At 40.6% G+C, this 23222-nt stretch overlaps 1 protein-coding gene across 1 annotated transcript; it reads right to left on the reverse strand.

Annotated features, from left to right (window-relative positions):
* Positions 1–471: 471 nt before the first annotated feature.
* On the reverse strand, positions 472–22372 carry NEK2 (NIMA-related kinase 2). Its single transcript, XM_006887961.1, has 8 exons — positions 22277–22372; positions 18292–18509; positions 17830–18070; positions 14140–14222; positions 10442–10568; positions 8562–8781; positions 5093–5218; positions 472–692 (listed from the first exon to the last, which is right to left on the reverse strand). The coding sequence occupies exons 1-8, from the start codon at positions 22370–22372 to the stop codon at positions 472–474; spliced, it is 1332 nt and encodes a 443-aa protein (XP_006888023.1).
* Between the last annotated feature and the right edge of the window lie 850 nt (positions 22373–23222).

A 23222-nucleotide genomic window follows, 5' to 3' on the forward strand; every position in this document is an offset into this window, starting at 1 on the left:
TGGGATCCATTTGTATCTAATCATGTTTTTGAAACAGCTCAAGAACATTCATTTTAAACCTAGACAAAACAACTGCAAGCATACCACCCAGGCACTGGAAACTTTTTTACTTAAAAGTGCCACTTCTGGCATTTTCCCCCCCTAACATTATTTTCCCCTCAAGATTTAGAATGTGGCATCCCTACATTTCCAGAAGTAACACACTCAGGATTAAAAATCCAATCAACTAGGAAAGTCTATCTTTGTCAAGTGTTCCCAGCTACTAGTTTAAAAAAGGGATAAAAACAGAGAGTAAAGGCATCTTCTATAATTGTTGTTGAGGACCAGAAAAAGCAATTCCCACATATCATACTTTCTGTTCAAAAGCCTGGCTCATGGAACCAAGCACAAAAAGCTACAGCAGTTGAGTATCAATCTTTGAAGGCTCAGCAGTCTTAAATACTGTACACAGCTCAGGACCTCCCTGGAAGGCTAGCGCATACCCAAGATCTGTCTGCTTTTGAAGTGATAGTTTTTCTCAATATCTGACAGGGCTTGAGCGCGCAGCTGAGCTGCATGCAGCCTCTTCTTCAGGTCTCTGCACTTGGATTTGGAGGTCAGCAAGCTCTCTGAATTCTCACTCAGGGCATTCTCTTTGCTTCCCCCACTGAAATGAACTTTCTTCTTAATCACTGAGGATTGAAGGTCAAAATCTTCAGAGAGAGAAAGAAAAAGGGTTTTGAGTTTCATGAGTTTAACTCCTTCACCATACTGACCCATAAAATTCCAAACTCCATTACCCTTGAGTAAAGGCTGACTCACAGGGACCCTCCACCAGGCTTGGGGCCTGTAAATATTAATAGATTAACCTCATCTTTTCCTGCAGAGTGGCTGGTGGATTCGAACTGCCTGCCTTTCAGTTAGCAGCCCAATACTTCACCTACTACATCGGTAGTTAAAAAAAACCAAACAACTCACTTGGATAAGGAAAATATTTGAGTATTTTGCATAATATATCTTACGTGAATAAGTAAATACTCTTCAGTTCTCATGTGCAATCTTGGGATCTGTCATTTCTCTAGGATAGGAGATGAGGGGTCACACAGGCAAAAATCAATCAGCTCTTTCGTCTACAGCACAAAATAACTCCTAAAAGGAATGTGTTTTTCTATTTCAATAATCAACTTTTTCTAAGGTTAAATGGACTGGGGACTATGAGCTATAATATAAAATTCCTAGAAATCAATGTTACTTATCCCTCCTCTTGAAAGTTGTGCCTTTCTATCTAGAGAAAATGTCTTTCAGATAAGCCCAGTAGCAAGGGCTTGTTTTTACAGAGTACCCAGATTTAGATTAGAATTCAAGAACACTTCTCCAAAACAGTTTAATTGCCTTGAAATTTGTTTCATATAAATCCTAAATAAACCCAGCATGGAAAAGGTAATGACCAGGGAAATCAAGTTAACGGTACAATGTTTTTACTTTGTTTTCACAGAAAATTAAGATGATCATATTTATTAAAGTGGCAACACTATTAGCTATTGACAGCACTATTTGGGGGTTGGGGATTTGGCAAGCTTAAATTGTGGTACTATTTTATTTTTTTCTTTGTGTTCATTTAAAGGAAATAGTGCAAATATTTATGGAGTTCAGAGTACAAGCTATTATACACCAAACAAAGGCCCTATTCTAGCAGGGGGAGAAAGACAATAAACAGATAAATAAGTACAAATGAGGAATAGCAGAGAGTAAATTAAGTGCCTTACAGAAAAAGAGCACAAACAGGGCTGGGAATGCTGGGTAGAGTTTGTACTGAACCAAGGCACCTCACACTAAGGCGAGTGACCATAAGCCACTGTGACCTGAACAAAGTGAGGAGGTAGCAAGCCTGCTGCTACTGGGGTGGCATGGGAGCGCTCCAGCCCAAAGAACGAGAAAAGGTCCCAGGCAGGAGGACACAGCAGAGAACCACCCCCTTCCCAGCTCTCACACAACTCTGAGTTTGCACTTCAGGCACTGATTTCTGCTTCAAAGCAGAGGTGACGGTTTTTAAGATTGTAACGGTACTGTTTCAATAATATTCTGCAATGGACTTAAGGTATGATACTTGACTAAATAAAATTCCTCCTAACTATGATACCAAGAACATAATTTAAGTCTACTTTTCAGGGCTAGCAATGTGAAGTCTAAGGAAAGCTGAAACATATATCTGTCTCTGACATCCCCACCCCCATACCTGTCTCTCAGTCAATCCATCTCATCCAGGGGTCTTCCTCTCTTGCACTGACAATCCACCTTTCCAATCATGCTGTTCTTCTCCACTGGTCCCTCCTTGCACCATGTCCAAAGTATGTCAAGAAAGAGCTTCAGGAGCAACCCGGTTTCACCCTCTCCAGGACGAACCTGCTTATTCTCCTAGCAATCCATGCTCTATTCAGAACTTCTCTCCAGCACCACAGCTCAAAGGCATCAATTCTCTTTCTGTCATCCTTAATCATTCATTGTCCAGCTTTCTGATGCAACAGCAATTAACCACGAAGACCATGGCTTGTATCAGGAGCACCTTAGTCTCCAGACTGACATCTTGCTCTCCAGGACTCTGGAGAGGTTCCTCACAGCAGATTTCCCTAATGCAATTTGTCTTTTGATTTCCTGGCTGCTGGTACCAAGAGTGTTGATTGTGGAGCCAAGCAAGCAGAAGCTTTTAACAATCTCAATCTCTTTCACTACCTATCATGATGCTGCCAATCGGCCTAGTGGTGAGAATCTTTGTTTTCTTGAAGTTGAGCTTCAATTCACATTGAAGGCTGCAGTCAGGTCACAAGCATGGTTGTGTCATCTGGATAATGCAGGTGGTTAATGAGTAATCCTCCAATCCTGAAGTCACATTCCTCCTAGAGCCCAGCCTCCTAGATGATTTATTCTCCATATAAACTGAAAAGGTATGAATAGGACGCATCCTTGGTATATACCTTTCCTGATTTAGAATCATGCAGTGTTTTCTTGCCCTGTTCTGACAACTGTCCCCTGATCGAAGTACAGGTTTTACAGAAGCACAATCAAATGTTCTGGGATTCTCATTCTTCTCAGAGTCAGCCATAATTTGCTGTGATCCACAGTCAAATTCCTTTGCATAGTCAATGAAACACAGATAGACATTCTTCTGGTATTAAGTCATTAGAAATCAAACCACTGATGCAATTTCTTTTTGTCAGTTCCATTTACAAAATGCTGTCATAATCATGGATGTGACCAGATCTTTTCAACGTATTTGAGATGAAAATGACAGCTCAATGAGAAGCCTTGCCTACATGAGAGTCACAAGAACTCTGGCTAAATGTTATTGAAAGGTCAAATACTCAATGGCTGAAACCAACAAAAAGTGTTTAAATAATCATTTGTCATAAAGGAATCAATAGAAAACGAGTGTTAACAATTTGCATTTTTCATGCTCTTCAAGATGGATGAGATGAAATTAGACTTAGGGTTTCTGTGTAATGGAGAAGGTATGTTAGACACTGAGTCACTGCACAGCACACCTGACTAGAGCAGTGGTGGGACTATGCACACACAAAGCACAGGAAAGGTACATGCGTACACACAGGATTCTGAGGAAGATGGAAACACACAAAGCAGGTGTAGATACTGCACAATTCAAATCCTGACAAATACTTTTATCAGCTTGAACAGGACTTAAAGATGGATTGATTCAGTCACTGGGGTCATGGGGGTAGCTGTGTCAGAGACAGTAAGATTGGCACAGGATAGAGAAGGGTGTAGGGTTGTTATATATAGGGTTGTTGTGAGTCACAGGCAACTCGACAGCACATAACAACATACTAGTTACATTTGATACAAGAGGCATGAGATCAAGCATGACAGCCCTGCCAATTTCCCTACCTCCCAACCTCACCCCTAAAAACACTGGTCCCTCCTTCACCAGGATTCCCTTGCACCTACGTTTCTGTTTCCTCTTGACCTGGAATGCCCTTGATGGCATTCTACCTGGTTTCTCCTATCTGTTCTTCTCTGAAACGTCCCCGATCTCCCACCCACTTAGAGCAGTTTTATGGATGGTACCTGGGAATAACTGTGACAGTTTATTAACATTTACTGTATGCTTGGCGCAGTGCTAAGGACTTTCTGTTCAGTCCTTCACTCACTCTTCAAACTCTGCTAGGAAGTAAATGATTTCATTTTCACTTCACAGGTGACAAAACTGAGGCCAGTAGAGCTAGGATCTGCCCTGAGTCTAAGGCCTTTAAAGCCTATGCTCGTAATCACTCCACTACCTTACCTTAGCTCGACTGTAATTATTTGTCTGTCTTCCCAAGGACCTCTGAGCTCTGATGACATGAAGTCTCCATTGGATGCTTCACTGATTCACATTATTCCATGACTGAATGGGACTGTCTAACTGAATTGAGTTTCCTATGTGGAGTTCTGCCAAGAGGTCAGTCCTTTGGTCAGGACTCTCACTCTCATCCAAGCTAACACGCTGGCCAGCGCTGCACACCTTCCGAGTCACACTGTCCATGTAGGAGTAACTATTAACATGCTAGAACTTTTGCTTGAAAAATGAACCTCACAATATCTTATTTTGATAACATAACCAGAGGGGGAGAAATTTGGAATTCATGGTACTTTGGAAATGCTCTAATTTATAAAAAAATTAAATACTTAAGTATGTAGATTTAACAAGGCTAATAAAACCAAAGCAGAACTTATGAAGACTTATGGCTGCAGATCTATGAATCAAGTAAATAAACTCTTATTTCCAGTTAAGTACATGTATTTTATGAATAGGGAGCTCTGGTGGCCTAGCGGTAAGGAATAGCACTGTCAACCCAGAGGCACATGGTTTGAATCCACCAGCTGCTTTGCAGAATATAGATGGGCAATCTCCTTAAAATGCCCTTTATTGTTTCTGAGAACCTCCAGGAGGGTCAGATATGAGTCAGTTCCAACTCAATGGTACACAGCACACATTCAAGGAAATCCATCTAAAAATTTGAGAACTTGTAAATCAAAAGATCTACCACCGATATTGTCAGAGCAACAGGTGTGTGCGGCTCCTTTGTGGCACTAGTTCCTGTCGAGTTGCTTCTCATACCTGAATGACTTGCCAGAGACAAGAGTTTCTGCTCCTTCAGCAGGCTGTAATTCTTCAACAGACTTTCCGCTCTTGCCAGTTTATCCTCTGCAAGTCTCTCACGAATGCACAGCTCACGTTCCTTCTCTTTTAAGAAAATGAAAAATGAAAGAAGTGAACAAGCGATTTGGGGTAAATATAACTTATACTTGGTAATCTGACCTCGCTGTCTACTCATGCCTGAGAGTAGTAACATATGAACAGTTTCTATTTGATACTTGTTGGACCTAATTGTGCTAGCCCTGAATTTAAGATTTCACTATATTTCTTATGCTACCCTGTAAGGGCTGTTCTACACACCACTACAGAATTAACTCCAACCTTTGATCATGTTCAAAAAGCAAACACTAAAGCCATCTCTGCTGAAAACAGACAACAGTTCATTTCCAGGGCCTCACTGAGCCTCACATACAAGCTGTCCTTCTACTTGAATGAAAGCACTCAAATAGAAAGATACCATCGTCAGCCCAGAGGTAGTTCTTTAGATGTAGAAGTAAGACTATCATTTCTTCATGGCCCAGAATTCAGAAAGCATTCCAATTTGGGGTGCTATCAGAAATTACAAAATGCTGAGAAAAGTTTTAAGAACAAGTTTTACTGTGTTGTTTATTGTCAAAAGAATGGAAAACAGGACATGGAGTCACAGGGGTGTGAGCATCTCTGAAAGGGCCAGAGAGAGTGAGAATAGCACAGCTCCTCAATGACTCAGAGCAGAAAACAGATAAAAAGCCCATAGCCCAAACGAATGGATAGCGAAGCTGTGGTATATTCACACAATGGAATACTATGTAGCATTGAAAAACAAGGAACTCATGAAATATTATACAAAATGGGTGACCCTGGAGGACATTATGCTGAGTGAAATATCTTAGTCACAAAAGGACAAATATTGCGTAGTGCCACTGTTGTAAAATGGGACTGACATCAGGGTTAATGGAAGACAGAAAAGGAGGGGATGAATGATGTATACTGCATTGAAACAGATGAGGGAGAGAGCTGTTTAAAAAGGCATATATGAATGGGTATTTTTGTCATTACAGAAGTCCAGAGTGAAGGCTGCACAGTGGAATGGGCTTGGGGGGAGGGATTGCATAACAATGAAAGAGTTTTTCTTTTTCTTTACAAGGAGAAGAGTGACTGGGGGAAGGGGGGAGGTAGGCAGGGAGAAAAGTGCAACAATGAATGACTGGAAATCCTAACTCTCTGTAAACTTTCATTAAAATGAATTTTTAAAAAAAAGCAGCCCATAGCCCATCATCTGCTTTCTACTCTGGGGCAATGAGGGGCTGTGCTAGTCTCACTCCCTCTGGCTCTTTCAGAAACACTCGTGGCCTTGTTCCTCTATGTCCTGTATTCTGCTCTCTAGACACAAAATCTTTTGACAAAAGAGTTAAGCATTTCAAAATAAGCTTGCTGTATGGTAAGCATATATTACAATGATGTTGTTGTTCGGTGCCACTGAGTCCACTATGACCCACAGCGATCCTGTGAACAACAGATCTGAACCCTGTCCTATCCTGTGCCATCGTCACACTTCCTGACATACTAGAACCCATTGTGGCAGTCGCTGTGTCAATCCACCTGACTGAGGGTCTTCCTCTCTTTCACCAAGCCTCCACCTTTCCACATATCATGTCCCTCTCCTAAGAATAGCCTCTCCTAGCAGTATGCCCAAAGTATATGAGATGATTCAGCATCTTTGCCTCCAAGGAGCACTCTGCACTTCCTCAAAGACAGATTTGTTTGTTCTTTTGGCAGTCCATGGGACAGTCAAAACAGAACTCCAACAACATAGCTCGAAGGCATCAATTCTTCTGTCATCCTAGTCACTGTCCGTACTACACAATATTTAACTGTCAGTCATTACAAAGGAAAGTATTAACTCTCTAAAGGCATATTTAAGTATGTAAATTATACATCCTAGTTTGGTGAGTAGCATTCAAGCTCTTAAAAGTTTCTAAGGTGGCCAACTAAAATGCAACTATTTCTTCGCTGCTCTGTAGCAAGAGAGACTGAAGGGAACCAAAGACTCAAACAATCTATCCCACAGGACCAAAAGCCCACCCGAATCATAGACTCTACAAGTCTGAGACTGTATAGAACAGGATGCTGCCCTGCCCAGGGACACATAGCCGGCCCAGCACAAAATGAGATAAAACTATCCAACCAAATTCAAATTCCTAAAAGAGTCAGACCAAAAGGACTGATAAGAGACTAAGGCTATCACTCTAAGATAAACTTTGACCTTGGAATTGAAGCTATTTCTGGAGGTCACCATACAAACAACAGACTGACTTATGACACCCTTAATCTGAAGGATACCTGTTAGCATTTACACAAAAGTAAAGATAAGAAGGTTGGGTGGCCTGGGGGGAGAAGGACAGAGATCAACAGAAACAGAATAAAGGAAATGAGGATGCTGACACAACGGGAAAATGGTAACCAATGGCACAAAACAATCCGTATAAAAGGTGTTAAAAAGGAACCTATTTTGTTGTGTAAACTTGCACCTAAAAACAGAATCAGATTATTAAATACAAAATTGTGTATAAAGTCTGCCCAAAGCTGCAACAATGGAATCAGGAGAGCTATGAGGTGGCAGGAAACACAGCCATTTCAAAACGAAGAACCTCCCCACTCACTACCGTGAAAATAAACCTTAGTAGCAGCTCTAACTGAGGTGAGGTAGACAGACTGTCACCATCAAACTAGTTAGCCCAACTCAGTTCATACTCAGCACATCAACATTAATGCCATCAGAGTATCATTTATCAACCTACAGTATCTTGTATCCATTTTTTTCTGCTGAACTCCCTGAAACTATCTTACACAGGATTTGGACCTAGAATAGTGTTGGAGTAGCCATTTCAGAAGGCAGAAATAATGGTTTTTATCATGGAAGGCAGTAAATTCCAAGACCTTTTTTACAATGGAAAAACTTTAGGAAGTAAAATGGTGTATGTGAGGGCCATTATGACTAGTACCCAACGATCTAACGACGATAGAAGACCTCAGAGAAAGAAGTCAAGCAAAAAGGAGCCAGTAGCTTTGGTGACAGAGTGTACGGCACTTACTTTAGTGTTTCAAGTATTTATAAAAACATTCTTAAAAACAAACAAGCAAACAAAAACACCCCCAAACCCTTCTATTAGTACACATGAAAACATCTGCTTTGACTACTTTTTCCTGTGTGCCCTGGAGTCAGAACTAACCCATAGCTGACCCTCCTTTCAGACGCAGTATATCACATGGAAGGAGACTCCCCGTTCTTCTCCCACGGAGAAACGAAGCTGGTGGATTGGAACTACGTGCTTCCAGGATTACAGTGCAGCTTCTAACCACTAGGCCACCAGAGTTCCCCTTGAGTACTCACACACATCCAAATAACCCTCCTGCGGGTCCTCTTTGCCTCAACCCCACTGTGACTTACGCTCCAATCTTTCTTCTCTTGCTTTGAGGGCGCGTTCTCGTTCCTGTAACTGCAGCTCCTTCAGTTTCAGCTCACTCATAACAGGGCTGGAATCCTGCAACTTTTCAGACTCTCCTGATCGCCTCACTCTTCTCTCAGAGTTTTTTCTTTGCTCTTCTGCAACCAAATCTGCTATCAAAGGGTTTTCAAGAATTTCTTCAACAGAAGGTCGATGGTAATCCTGGGGAAAAAAAGATTCCAAATTAAAGCCAGAGTTTAAAATAGAATGCTCATCCTAAGAGAGCAGTTACATTAAATGGGGCACATACTTCCAAGATGGAGCTCTGGTGGCCTAGTGGCAAGAAGCTGGGTCTGGGAGGGAAGGAGCAGAGGGGTGAGGATGGGCAGGGGGGTAATCATAGGATCATACAATTTGATGGGTACAGGGATGGGTGGGTAAAGGAAATGGTATACTACTAGTGTGAAAAACAATGAATGCGAACTTTGTAAGTAAACCAGTATAAAACAAAAATTTCATTTAAAAAAAAGACAAAATAAAAAGCCAAAAAGCTGGGCTGCAACCCCAAACGGATACCATTTGAGGCCACTAGCTGCTCCACAGGAGAAGAATGGGCAATCTCCTCCGGTGCAATTAACTGTTTTGAAAACAACAAATTTCCAAGAGGATTCTTCTGTGGGTGAGTCAAGTATTAGGAAAAATAAGCTAATGGTGGCTCAAACTCATGAGCCTGGGTTCACAAGATCATCCAGATATTACATACTTTTCCCTCTTTCACCTTTTAAACTTACTAGGAGGGCTTAAACGCTAAATACTTCGGGCTATCTTGCTGGTGCGGCAGAGAGGTCTGTTTTAGGGAAAGAAGTCCCTGGGTTGTATCAACAGTTAACACATTTGGCTGCTAAGTGAAAGACTGGAGGCTTCAGTCCAGAGGTTCCTTGGAAGAAAGGTAGTGATCAACTTCCACTAAATCAGCCACTGATAACTCTACAGAGCTCAGTTCTACTCGAACACAACACACATGTGGTCTCCAGAAGTCAGCATCAATTCAAAGGCAGCTGGTACTGGGTATTTCCCTACATCTCTAAGCTACAGTAAGCAAGATATTTTCTGCCTGATTTTTAATCTTGTTACTCATATCCATATCCACTGTTATGATTCTACAGCATTTTCTGCCCTTTTAACATCAGCCTGATTCCCCAAAACATCTTCCTCTCCATCCCATTATGAAATCTTTTCCATGTAATTAATCTCATTAAAAATCCATCCCCTCCCCCCCCCCCACTTCAAATGACTCCTCTTCTACTGGTCTCTAACTTCTCAGATCTAGAGGCAGAGTAACATAGACTTATTTCTGGTCCTCTCCTTTGGCCATCTGCCACTGTGAGCTAGGCAAGAACAAGAAGAACTGAGCATTTGGAGTCTTTCCACAGTCTTTCTTGTTATCAACCATCTGCTAGCAAGGCAGAGAGTAGGAGGGGAAATAAAGAAAAGCAAAGAAAAGCACAGAAGGTAGGCAGTTAGGATGTGCAATCTGCCAAATGTACATATGTTTTCATCACTTAGGTTAAGGCACCCTGGCACAGTGGTTAAGCGCTCAGCTGTTAACCAAAGGTGGTTTGCCCCACTGTCAGTCTGCAGGAGGAACACAGTGGGCTTCAGTGTAGGTTGGTCTCAGAAAACCTACAAGGCAGTTCTGTTCTGTCCCAAAGGGTTGCTGGGAGTTGGAGTCAACTCAATGGTAATGGGTTTGGTTCTATTCACAAAGTCGATTTAGCTAAGGAAATAGTTAATATTTCTTGTCTCCATGGCTATAGAAGAGAGATAAATATAAAAATTTAACTGAAAGAAACGGACAATATGTAATGTCATACTCGTTTACCTTTAAATTCAGCATCCTCGTAATAATGTCATTCAACTCATCAGAGTAACGATATGGGATTCGCCTGAATTTGCCTTCTCTGATCTTCACAGCCAGTTCTTTTTGGTTAAAAGCTGTAAATGGAGGCCTGGGGCAGGGGCGGAGGGTGGGGGGTTTTTTAGTAAAATTTAAGTATATACTAGAAACCAATAAAAAACACAATTTAAATTCGAGTTTATACTTCTACTTCCAGGATATCCCCCTCCGAGTAGATTTTTCAACTACTGACACAGCTCCTTATACTTTTGCTGTTGTTGTTGTTGTTATGAGGGTTAGCTGTCCATTATGGAATGTTTAGCGGCATCCTGACCTCTCTCCACTAGATGCCAGTAGCACTCTCCAGTTGTGACAAGTAGTGATGTCTCCAAATATTATTAAATCTAAGCATCAGTCCTTTCTTCTTGATTCTCACCACTGGACCAATTGACAGCATCAGGATGGATGGTGAAGAGATTGAGATTGTACACAGCTTTAGTTTGCTTGGCTCTGTAGTCAACAGTCTTGGCACCAGCAGCCAGGAAATTAAAAGGCGCATTGCCATGGGAAAGTCTGCTGTTAGGGACCTCTCCAAAGTACTGAAGAGCAATGGTGTCTCTCTGGAGACTAAGGTGCATCTGATACAGACCACGGTCTTTGCTATCACTTGTTAGGCATCAGAGTTGGACAATGACTAGGGATGCTAGAAGGAGAATTGATGTCTCTGAGCTGTGGTGCTGGAGAAGAGTATTGAGGGACTGTTAGGAAAACAGATTCATTCTGGAAAGGGTTAAACCAGGTGGCTCCTTGGAGGCAAGGATTCTGAGGCTCTCTCTAACATACTTTGGACATGTAAAGAGGGACCGGTCCTTGGAGAAGGACATCATGGTTGGTAGGGTGGAGGGACAGCGCAGGAGGGGAAGGCCCTCTATGAAGTGGATTGATTCAGTGAGTGGGGTGATCAGGATGAGTGTATCAGAGACAGTGTGATTGGCACAGGACAGAGCAGGACAGAGCAGGGTTTAGGGCTGTTGTACATAAGGTCGCTATGAGTCACAAGCGACTCAATGGCACATAACAACAACAACACAAGCATCAGAAGCATCTAACGAGTCAAGTAGCTTGAAGATTCAAGGGGACCAAGTAATGAAATCTTCTTGCCAAAACCAAATATCCTGCAAGAACGTGCTGAACAGGGATATCAAAATCAATCCTTACAGGGCTCTATATCCTAGCTAGCTGAGTAGCAATGGGGAACTTAAAAGCCTGCAAGCAGTCATCTAAAGTACAATTACTGGTCTCTTCCCATTGACAGCAAAGAAGATGAAGAAAATTAAAGACTAAAAATAATAGTCCACAGGACTAATGAACCCTGTAACTTTCCGCAACCTGGGACTAGAAGAATTAGTGCTTGGCTTCTACTGCTGATTGCTTTAAAAGGGAGCATAATAGAAGGTCCAAGATACAATGGAAGAAAAGTGGGGAACAAACTAAAAATAAAAAGACCTAGAACGTATAAGACTTTGGCCCTTACTCACTCTTTAAGCCTGAAACTGAAATCAGCCCTGTGGCTCAACTGCCAACCAAAAAATACAGATCAGCCTGGAAGGCGAGGAATGCACCACTTAGAATAATCACCAGAGAAATGCAGTACTTAGAACAAGCAACTATACAAGACCCCAAATGGCAGTGTTTTCCCAAGACTAAAGCTCAGAAGGCAGGAAAAGATAAAGAGAAATAGGAAATTCAGGGAGGATGTAGGAAGAGTGCTATCATAATGTTGGGACTGTTCAACAAATGGTGCTGGCAAAACTGGACATCCACCTGCAGAAAGTTGAAACAGGATCCAAATCTCACACCATACACAAAAATCAACTCAAGGTGGATCAGAGACCTGGTAGTAAAGCTTCACAAGAGACAAACTAGGATCAAGCTTAGAATTGCTAGCCCAAGGTGTAGAGAGACTGCCAAATACAGCCAGAAATGTACAATCTAAAGAGGATAAAATTGATGCATTGGACCTTCTAAAGATTAAATCCAAGTGTGCATCAGAAACATTTTCCAACCAGGCGAAAAGAAAAATCTACAGACAGGGAACAAACATTCGGTAATACCATCTCAGACAAGAGTCTTATAACAAGTTTACAGAATACTTCTGGGCCTCCACAAGAAAAAGACTGATAACCCAATTACAAAATGGGCAAAAGACATGGAAAGAATGTTCACAGAGGAAGATATTCAAATGGCAAACAGACACATGGAGAAATGTTCCAAATCATTGGCAATAAGAAAGATGCAAATCAAAACCATAATGAGGTACCATCTCACTCCAGTAAGAGAGGCAAAGTTTAACAGGGAGCAAGTAATGATATTGGAGAGGATGAGGTGAGAAAGGAACTCTTACACATTGTTGGTGGGATTGTAAAATGGTACAACCATTCTGGAAGGCAGTTTGGCGCTTCCTCAAAAAGCTGAAAATAAAAGTCCATGTGACCCACCTATTTCACTACTTGGAAATATACCCTGAGAAAACGAGAACTGAGGCACAAATGGAGATTTGTACACCAATATTCATAGCAGTATTACCATTGCAAGAACATGAAAAAAGCCCAGATGTCTAACCACAAAAGAATGGATTGAGAAATTATGGTGCATTCATACGATGGAATACTACGCAGCACACAGGAGCAATGACTTTGTAAATTATTACCTAACTTGGGAGAGACTGGAGAGCATTATGCTGAGTGAACTAACTCTGTCCCACAAGGATAAATATTGATAAAACCATTATTGTAGAATGAGTATAAGGATCCAGAAGAGGTGGGAGAGGCTGGAAGCAGAGGGATGAGGATGTGCAGGAGAAGGTGAGGATTAATCATGGGGTTGTACAATTTGATGGGTGAGGGGGTGAGGGAAATTTAAAGAATTTGTTCTTGTGTAAATAAACTAGTAGGAAAAGGAAAAAAAAGATACAGAGCTGAAAGCAGAGATTGAGATATCTAAATATCACAACAAGGAAATACTTGAGGGTGATATCTGAGGAATAAATGACAGTCAAGCTCTGACCTCTCTCCTTCACCCAGGTACTTTTCTTTGAACAACAACAAACAAAACAAAACAAAAAATCAGCAATTTCTTTCATAATTAATTTCCTGATGCCTAGGGGGGAAAAGAAAAGAAAAAAAAAACAAACCCAAAACAACTTCTGCAATTCTAACATTTTATAGCAGTGAAAGTCACAAACCCACCCAATTACCCTACCTATCAAAAGCTTCAACTGTGTAAGGAACTGCAGAGAACTCTCTATAAATCACAACAACTGAGCAAAGCTCAGATTTGTGACAAATGTGATCACAAAATAAAATAATCTTAACAAAAAAAACAAAAAATAACCCCAACAACAATGTTGGGATTATAATCAACATAACAGAACATAATGCATATGGATTGCTGAATAGAAAAATAAACTTCCTTTGTAAACTTTCACTCAAATCACAATAAAATCTACTTTGGGCTTCTTTAATTTTTCATTTTTTTTTAAACCTGCAAATCTACCTTAATTTTAACCCAAATTACAACTCTTTCAGACTTAAACATCTTTTCCTTAGCAGGGATGCTCACGCTGAGCTCAGGGAAAGGGATATTTAACCCAGGGGTTAGGAATTTATCTTCATCATACTTACATTAGTGCACACAATTCATACAGCAAACAACCCAGTGACCAGATATCTGATTTCTCATTGTAGGACATACGATTGATTTGTTCCTGAGCAAGAAAAAGAACAAGTATGAGGAGTTAATTTTGGTTCAAAAATCTATAAAATACCCCTGAAACAAAATGAACTGCAAGGAGTGATACATTTACTCAAAAAAATACATATTTGTATTTTATATATGTTTATATATAAACAAGGGAGCTCTACGAAGTTGCACTGATAACTCAAAGTCTCTCTGGCAGCTCAAATTCACCAATCATTTCATCGGAGAAAGATAGGCCCTCTCCTCCTGTGCTATTTACAGCCTCAGAAAACACGCAGTAGGATCAGCTATGAGTCAATTACAATTTGACAAGTTGTCTTTTTATATATAAAATATATATCATATATTTAACATGTGACATATTTATAGTGATATATTATAAATATTTTACACCTGTATAAAAAATTTAAAATACAAAAGACTGACTAAGGTTGCATGTGCTACTGCATCATAATGATAAAAGTTTTAGCTTCAAATTTAACACTGAAGAAAAAGCAATAATCTTGTCTTGATATGCTCTGCCACACATAATTCCTTCAGAAATAGCTATTAAGTATCTATCATGAGGTAGTTACAATGGGACTTGTGGCGAGAGTAACATGTCCAGTCGCTAACCAAAAGACAGGCAGTTCAAATCCACCATTCGCTCTGCAGGAGAAGGATGTGCAATCTCCTCCAATAAAGACTTACAACCTTGGAAACCAATGGAGAGTCAAAATTACATGCTAGCAGTAGGTCTGCTCTGGTTTGGTTTATCGGCTAGACACTGGGAACTCAAAAGTGAGAATGAAAGGCATATACCCTCCAGACATCCAGAATCAAGAGACTTCATTTTAAAGCAGCCAGAGAAAATTCCAACCTAATGAACACAGATATTTAGCTATAAATGGCTAATTGGATGATGCATTTCTATTTTCCCCCTTAGTCCATCATACTCATCACAGCAGTAACTAATATTCTCACTCCTTTCATTATCTGCATTTCCCCCACTTAGTTACACTGTTATTACCATACAACAGTCTATCATTGTTCTTCTCAATAGATGCACTGAGGCAAGCACTAAATCTCCAGGCAGCTGATTAGTGGTTTAAAGTCCAACAAGTGAGTCTGATATCATTTCCAATAACCAAGGCCTTAGGGATGGCTGAACGGATCTAATTACCAGGGCAGGAGGGAAAGAAAACAAATGGTGCAGGTGTCAAATCACTTCTAGATGGGCTTCCCTTATGTTAAAGGCCTTCTATCTGGAATTTGAACCGATGAGAAAATGACACTGATCTGGCCATGCCTAATCTTGGTCAAAACCAAATCTGTTAATTTACAGAGTTCTGTATTTGTACTCAGTTCTATTAGCATAACGGAAAAGGACTTGGAAAACCCTAGACATGTTTGTGAATTACTAAAAAAAATTAAGCATTAAAATATGTCTTCAACTTTTTTGTTCCAATTTTATATCTTAACATAGAGGCTCTGGTGGTCTAGTCTGCAGTATGTTGCGCTGCTAACCAAAGGGGCATATATCTCCAGCAATTTTAATCCCCCAGTGCTTCATGGGAGAAAGATGGGTAATCTCCTTCTACTGCAATTTACAAACTCAGAAATCCAATGAGTCATGAAGATTCAGAACTGACTTGATGGCAGTGAGTGAGTGAGGGAGTAAATATATTTGATGGGAAAGTTCTTTTTTCAAATTTTAATAAAGCTGTTTGGAAATACCCATGTCGTTGCTGTGTGCTGTCAAGTAGGAACTGCCTCATAGCTGACCCTCTGGAAGGCTTTCAGAGGCAAATAATATTATAGGAGGAAACTGCCAACCCTTCTCCCATGGAGCGGCTGGTGGCTTCAAACAGCATGCCTTTGGGATTGCTGCATAGGTTCTTACCATAAGGCCACCAGAGCACCCTCTAATACCCATGTGTTCTAATACCCATAGAGAGTCATAAACTATTCATAATTTTTTACCCACTAATTTAATGTTGAAAGCTAAGTGCCAAGAAAATAAAAAGAAACACAGAATAGTTCTATAAAGATTCTTGTTGCTATGCTCCCTAATATGGTGAGAAATTTTAGAAAAAGTCATAGAGGAAATAGATAAGTGACTCTGTAGATACATTTAAAAGAGAAGGCAATTATTGCTTTTCAATTTTTGACTCATGCACTTTTAACTTGTTAGTTAAATTTGTATCTTCTAGGCTGCAACACTTCCATGATACATCTTCAAGGATATGAACATGTACGGCTAAGCACAATTGATAACAGTGCATCTAAATTCCAAAATCAATCTCCATAATAGTCTATGTGTTTCCTACTACCAAAGGGGCCCTTTAGTGAGAGAAGATCTTCACCCTGAAACCCACAGCATCCCTTTTCAGCAGGAAGTAGCTAAGAGAATACACCATCCCCTTTTCCTTATGAATCAGGGTGAAGTCTCTCTCAGGGAGGAGTGATAGGGAATGGCAAAGGACACACTGACAAAGGAGATTAATCAGAACTGGCTTTGACAAGCACTGTGGCAATTGGACAATTAAAACAGACATTCGGGGGGGAAGAGAAACGAACTGGGGAGGGGGATGGAGAAAACGGTGCAACAGTGAATGAATGAAAACCCAAAATCTCTGTAAATGTTCATTAAAACTAATAAAATTTAATAATAATTTAAAAAAAGAGAGAAGGCAACAAAAGGAATGTGCACAAAAAGTTAACACTTTAAACATGTTCTCTGAATTGAGCCTCTTTATCCATGCACAAGAATCATCTAGAGAATTTGTTACAATGCAGTCTATCATTCATTCAATTCAAGCTTTTACTATCAGAAGACTGTTGTTGTTATGTGCCACTGAGTTGCCGGCAACTCATAGTAACTCCATCTACAACCCTGCTCTATCCTGTGCCAATCTTACTGACACACCTATCCCCGTTATCTCAGTCACTGAATCAATCAATCTCATCAAAGGTCTTCCTCTCCTGAGCTGTCCCTCCACCCTTCCAAGTATGATGTCCCTCTCCAAGGACTGGTCCCTCCTTGCAACATGTCCAAAGTAAGACAGACGAAGCTTCAGAATTCTTTCCTCCAAGGAGCAGCCTAGTCTCACCCTCTCTAGGACAAACTTGTTTGTTCTCCTAGCAGTCCACGGTATATTCAACATTCTTGCCAAAATGAAATAGACTTTATTACAGGTGACTTGACCAATCTAAACTAAAAACGTGGGTTGTTTTTTTTTAAAAAAAAAAAAGAAAGAAAGCTGAGGCCCAAGACCTGCCGGGGGGGTTCTAACCTTTGATGGGCATTTGGAGTTCAGGAGCCTGCACTTTAAAAGTAAATCTAAGATGACTGTCCAAGGTCCATATTTAGAAAAAACTGCTCTTGAAGATAGCAACAAAGTCCATTTCATTTTGGTAATCTCATGATAGTCAATAAAAGCTTAAGTGATATAAAACAGTTTAGTAATATGGTATTTTCAATTCATTTGGGAAAAATAGCAATTTTAAATGAAATTATATTAATAGTTCTTAGCAACTGAATATAACTAAACAAGTAGAAAACGCAATTTCCTTGCTTTTGAGTGCTTTGCATTAAGATGTTAAAAGACTTTTTCAAATTCTCGAATACTTACTGGAGACATGTAATACGGTGTACCAACAAATGTTTTTGCAAAGCTCGTATCGTGATTTAATATTCTAGCTAGTCCAAAGTCTCCAAGCTTGACATTTTGTTTGCCATCCAGGAAAACATTGGCTGGTTTCAGGTCCCGATGCAGAACGGTATGGCCTCCATCACTTCGCCTATGACACTCCTTCAGGGCCAGAGTCAACTGAGTCATCACTCGGAGAATAAACCCTTCATCTAAGTATTGTCTGAAACCAAGGCAGTGATATAACATGAAACTTCCAAACACAATCCAAAGATGTGACAATGAGAATTTGCTAGTGTTTCAATATTCAAATAGGAAGAAAAATTATTATTTTGGTAATTATGAACCTGTAAACACTGATTCACTAGGAATCTTGGAAAGTACAATGACCCCCACCAAACAAATATAAGAGCACTTCCACCTTACATTTAAAAGGTTACATACCTTTCTTTAGTTCCCTTTGTAATTACACTAGCTAGGTCCCCTCCTTCACAATATTCCATCACAATATATAGCGTTGTGTTTGTCCGGTCAATAATTCGATCATAGTAGCGGACAATGTTTGGATGTTTCAGTTCTCGAAGCAAATTCACTTCAGAAACAAGCATTTGTTTCTCAGCCTCTGTCATGGAGCCATAATCAAGTTCTTTCCAAACTAATATCTGAAATAAGAATTCCAAGATAAGCATTAACTTGAAAAAAAAAATAAAAAGGAATGAACTCAATATAAAGAAATTTACCTCTTTATTTAATATGTCCTACAATCAAGGTTATTATATAATCTAGTTAAAAATACTTCAGAAGCCCAGAGTTTACTTACAAAATCTTTCTCTCATTTGTAAGCAGCACACAATGTTTGGGGGGAAAGAGAAGTATATTAGTACGCTTCCACCACTTCCACAGCCTAAGTTGTATATAGACTGCAAAAAGGATATAATTAATAAAGCTAAGGAAATGAAGAGTGACTGGGTGACATGGCAGGAATCTGTAAGATGGGAGTACTTGTTCTGATTGAGGGTCAGGTGGAATGTCTGGCTGTTTTGTGATTTAAGCATCCTGTTTAGTGTCAACAAGACATCTTGGATAATTTGGAGGAACATTCTTCTAAGTCGTACATCACTCTTCAGTCAATTTTCTGTACTGAGGTAATCTGGGTTTGTTGTGATACTGGACTCTGTGCCACTGGGGTGTCAAATGCTGTTACTGTTACCCAGGGTAGAAAGTGTTTTTTGGATCTCCCAGTTTAAGGCAGGTTTGGAAGCGGGAGTGGTATCCACTTTCTAAACTACATGCCTCAGGAAACTCTTTGAACTTGGAGAAATGATGTTAATTACAGAAAGGCTTCAGGCCTTTTGTCCACTGGGTCACTATAAGGTGCTCAACTCAAAAGCAATCAACAACAATAACAGGGAAATAAAGGGGGAAAGCCATGTGCAATTTCAACATCCAAGCTTTCCCAAATGGGAAAGACCTTTGCAAATACCCATCTAATAATCAGCAAATCAATGCACCTTCTTCCTGTGAAAGGTGTTCCTATACACATTGAATACAGTAATACCAAAAATGGGTCTGAAACTTGCATTGGAATGAAAAGAAGCCAAAACAAAAGGAAGGAATGTTGAGGTAAGAGAGACAAACATAAGATTTCAAAGGGCAACTAAAGAAGACAAAGCACAAAACTATAATGAAATGTGCAAGGATCTGGAGTTAGAAAACCAAAAGGGAAGAATATGCTTGGCATTTGACAAACTGAGAGAACTGAAAAACAAATTCAAGACTCAAGTTGCAATACTGAAGGATCCTATGGGTAAAATCCTGAATGATACAGAAAACACTTAAAGATAATGAAAAATCACGGTATCAAAAAGAATTGGTCAACTCTGAACCATTTTAGGAAGTACAATCAAGAAACAACAGTACTGAAGGCAGACGTTCCAAGCTGCACTGAAAGCACTGGCAAAAAAAAAAAAGTCCCAAGTATTGATAGAATAACAACTGACATATTTCAGGAAGCCAATGCCACCCTAGATGTGATCCCAGTCTCTGTCAACAAATATGGAAGACAGCTACTAGGCCAATTGACTGGATGAGATGCATATTTGTTCCCATTCCCAAAAAAGGTGATCTAACAGCATGTGGAAATTATTGAACAAGAACATTAAAATCACACTCAAGCTAAATCATCTGAAAATTATTACAAAATGACTGGAACAATACATTGACAGCAATTCAAGCTGGATTTAGAAGAGGCCATGGCACCAGGGATATCATTGCTGATGTCAGATGGATCCTGGCTGAAAGCAAAGAATAGCAGGGAGATGTTTATTTATGTTTTATTGATTATGTAAAGGCATGTGACTGTGTGTATAACAAATTAAGGATAACATTGAGAAGAATGGGAATCCCAGAACACCTAAGTGTGCTCATACTAAATCTATACATAGACCAAGGAATGGTTGTTCAAAGCGCACAAGGACACACTGCATGGCTTAAAATCGGAAAAATTGTGTGTCAGGACCAAATCCTTTCTTTACATCTATTCAATCTGTATCCTGAACAAATTATTCAAGAAGCTGGGCTATATGAAGAATAATATGGTATTAGGATTGAAGGAAGACTTATCAACAACCTGCACTATGCAAATAATACAATTTTGTTTACAGAAAGTGAAGATTTGAAGCACTTACTGCAGAAGATCAAAGACTACAGCTTTTAATATGAATTACATCTCAACATCATGAATTGAACCATAGGCGACCATATGATATATGGAGAAAAGAAAAATGTTGTCAACCATTTAATCTTACGAGGATCCACAATCAACACCCATGTTAATAGTAGTCATGAAATAAAAAGCAGTGTTGCACTGGGGAAATCTGCTGTCAAGGACTTCTCCAAAGTGCTAAAGAGCAAGAATGTCAGTTTAACGACCAAGGTGCACCTGATGCAGGCCACAGTCTTTTCAGCTGCCTCCTATACATCAGAAAACCTGATATTTAATAATTATAACAGATGAAGAATTGATGCCTTTGAATCGTGGCACTGGCAAAGAGCACTGAATATCCCATGAATTGCTAAAAGAACAAGTAAACTTTCTTGAAGGAAGTGCAACTGGAGTATTCCTTAGAGGCAAGGCTGGCTAAATTTCGTCTCAGGTACTTGGGGCATAGTTTTAGGAGGGAAGGTCGGTGAAAGAGAGAAGACCCTCAACAAGGTGGAGATGGACTGACACAGTGAGGACCACAACAGGCTTGAGCAGGCACAGGATACAGCAACGTTCAGATCTGGTGTTCACAGAGTCGCTAGGAGTTGTAGTCGACCTGATGGCACCTAATAAAATAATGGTTCTTGTAAACAAGTTGTGATCGCAAAACATAAAATTTAAGTTCTGGTGGTCCTGTCCCTTTCTGATGTCTGAAAAGATTGTTCTTCTCTTAAAACAACAACAACTTTTGACCCAGCAATCTCACTACTAGGAATATACCCCAAGGAGACCATAAATGACATCCAAGCAGATATATGCACACCCATGTTTAACATGGCTTTGTTCACAATAGCAAGGAGTTGGAAACAACCTAAGTGCCCATCAACAAAAGAATGGATAGAGAAGCTGTGGTATATTCACAGAATGGCATACTATGCTGCATTGAAAAACAAGGAACTCATGCAATATTATTCACAATGGGTGACCCTGCAAGACATTATGCTGAGTAAAGTATCTCAGTCACAAAAGGACAAATACTGCATGGTGCCACTGTTGAAAAACAGGACTGACCTTGGGGTTCGGGAGAGACTGAGAAAGATGGGTTCAATAATGTATACTGCATTGAAACAGGGAGAAAACTTTTTAAAAGGGATATGTGATTAGGTATTTTTGTCATGACAGGAGTCCAGAGCAGAGGCTGCATAGTGGAGTGGACCTGGGGGAGGGTTTGTAAAACAAATAATTTTTCTTTTACTTTTCCAACAGGATAGTGTCCTAGGGGGCAGGGTTGGGAGGGGAGAAAAGTGCAACAATGAATGAATGGAAATCCAAAGTCTCTGTAAATTTTTACTGAAATTAATAACAAATTTAAATAAAACAAAAAAAATCAGAAAACAACATCAACAAAACACACCAAAAAATCAAGCTGAGCCGCCTACTTATCATGGGGTTCTAAGCGGATCAAACAGGTAAAAGAAAGGAAATCTGAGAGGGAGGGAAACGTATCCAGAGGCAGTCTCCACGCCTTCAGCAACTCAAGATAAGATGTCAAACAAAATGCAGACTTAGGGTAGACTGCTGACTCGTCCCGAGAACCCAGCCTCAAAAGACAACGCTAGGTCTCTCACTTCTCTAGGGGGTTTGGAGGGGTGTTACGAAATTCACCCAAGCGGTAGAGGCCACCGCAAGCAAGGGGTCGCGAAAGTGGGAGGCGCCGGCGCTCACCTTTCCGTCGCTCCTCCTCCGGATCTTGTGGCATCGGCCGTAGGAGCCGGTGCCAATGGTGGACAGCACCTCATAGTCTTCGGCGCGGGAAGGCATGGCTTGGTCCTCTGCCCGGCGAGCGTTATGGTTCCCAAATCGCACAGACAGTGGCCCGGAACCAGAGGTGTGTCTCAGCTACACCCAGATTGTGCACCCCGGCCTCCAGCCTCGTTCAACCGTCCCGGGCTCTAACCTAGTACCCTATTGGCTGGCCATTGGTCCCTCCGCCTCTCTGATTGGCTAAGAGGAACACAGTGCCTCTCTGGGCATCTTGGGAAAACTATCTCTAGGTAACCGCAGTAGCGTCAGTCTCAGCATTGGACTTCAACCTCTCCCGAGGAAGGCGGCGGGAGGGGGGGGGCGGAGCTAAAAGTGAACCAGGAAAGGCAGTGGCAACCTGGGATTCTGTGCACGCTTGTACCTCCGATTGAAATCGCCGTGGAAATCGACATCCAAGAACCTTTCTTGAGACCCCTTTGCACAGCATTCCTCTGACCTCTCACACTACTCTGCATCATGCCCTCCTTTCTCGGTATTCTCAACTTTGTTGGTACCCTAACTTTGTAACTGAAGTCTCGTATCCCGGAAATGGTGTGATAGTGTGCTGCTAACAAAAAGGTGACCAACCAAAAGGTGGCGCCGTTGCCAGTTGAGAGCCACCTCTGCTCCTCCGAAAAAGGAAGAAGCAGTCTCCTATGATTTACAACTTGAAACCAACTGACAGGAAGGGTTTTGTTGAAGATCTCACGGTGGGGCTTGAGTACAGGGGGAGAGGGAAAAAAAAAAAAACCACAAACAAACCAACCCCAAACAAAACAGTCTTTTACGGAAAGATGCACGAAATAGTGTTTACTATGATTCAGGACTGTACCAGCCACTTTATATTATCTTGTTTATCTCACAACAC

The sequence above is a fragment of the Elephantulus edwardii genome, unplaced genomic scaffold, assembly GCF_000299155.1.
Source record: "Elephantulus edwardii isolate Elephantulus edwardi_28Jun2011 unplaced genomic scaffold, EleEdw1.0 scaffold00063, whole genome shotgun sequence".
Lineage (NCBI taxonomy): Eukaryota > Metazoa > Chordata > Mammalia > Macroscelidea > Macroscelididae > Elephantulus > Elephantulus edwardii.

Excerpts from the sequence above, each read along its gene's own strand:
- NEK2 (XM_006887961.1), bottom strand. The coding sequence starts at position 22,372 with ATGCCTTCCCGCGCCGAAGACTATGAGGTGCTGTCCACCATTGGCACC. Across the intron at positions 10,569-14,139 it reads TATGAATTGTGTGCACTAAT|GCCTCCATTTACAGCTTTTA; the intron begins GTAAGTATGATG and ends CCCCTGCCCCAG. Across the intron at positions 8,782-10,441 it reads CGAGGATGCTGAATTTAAAG|GATTACCATCGACCTTCTGT; the intron begins GTAAACGAGTAT and ends TTTTTTCCCCAG.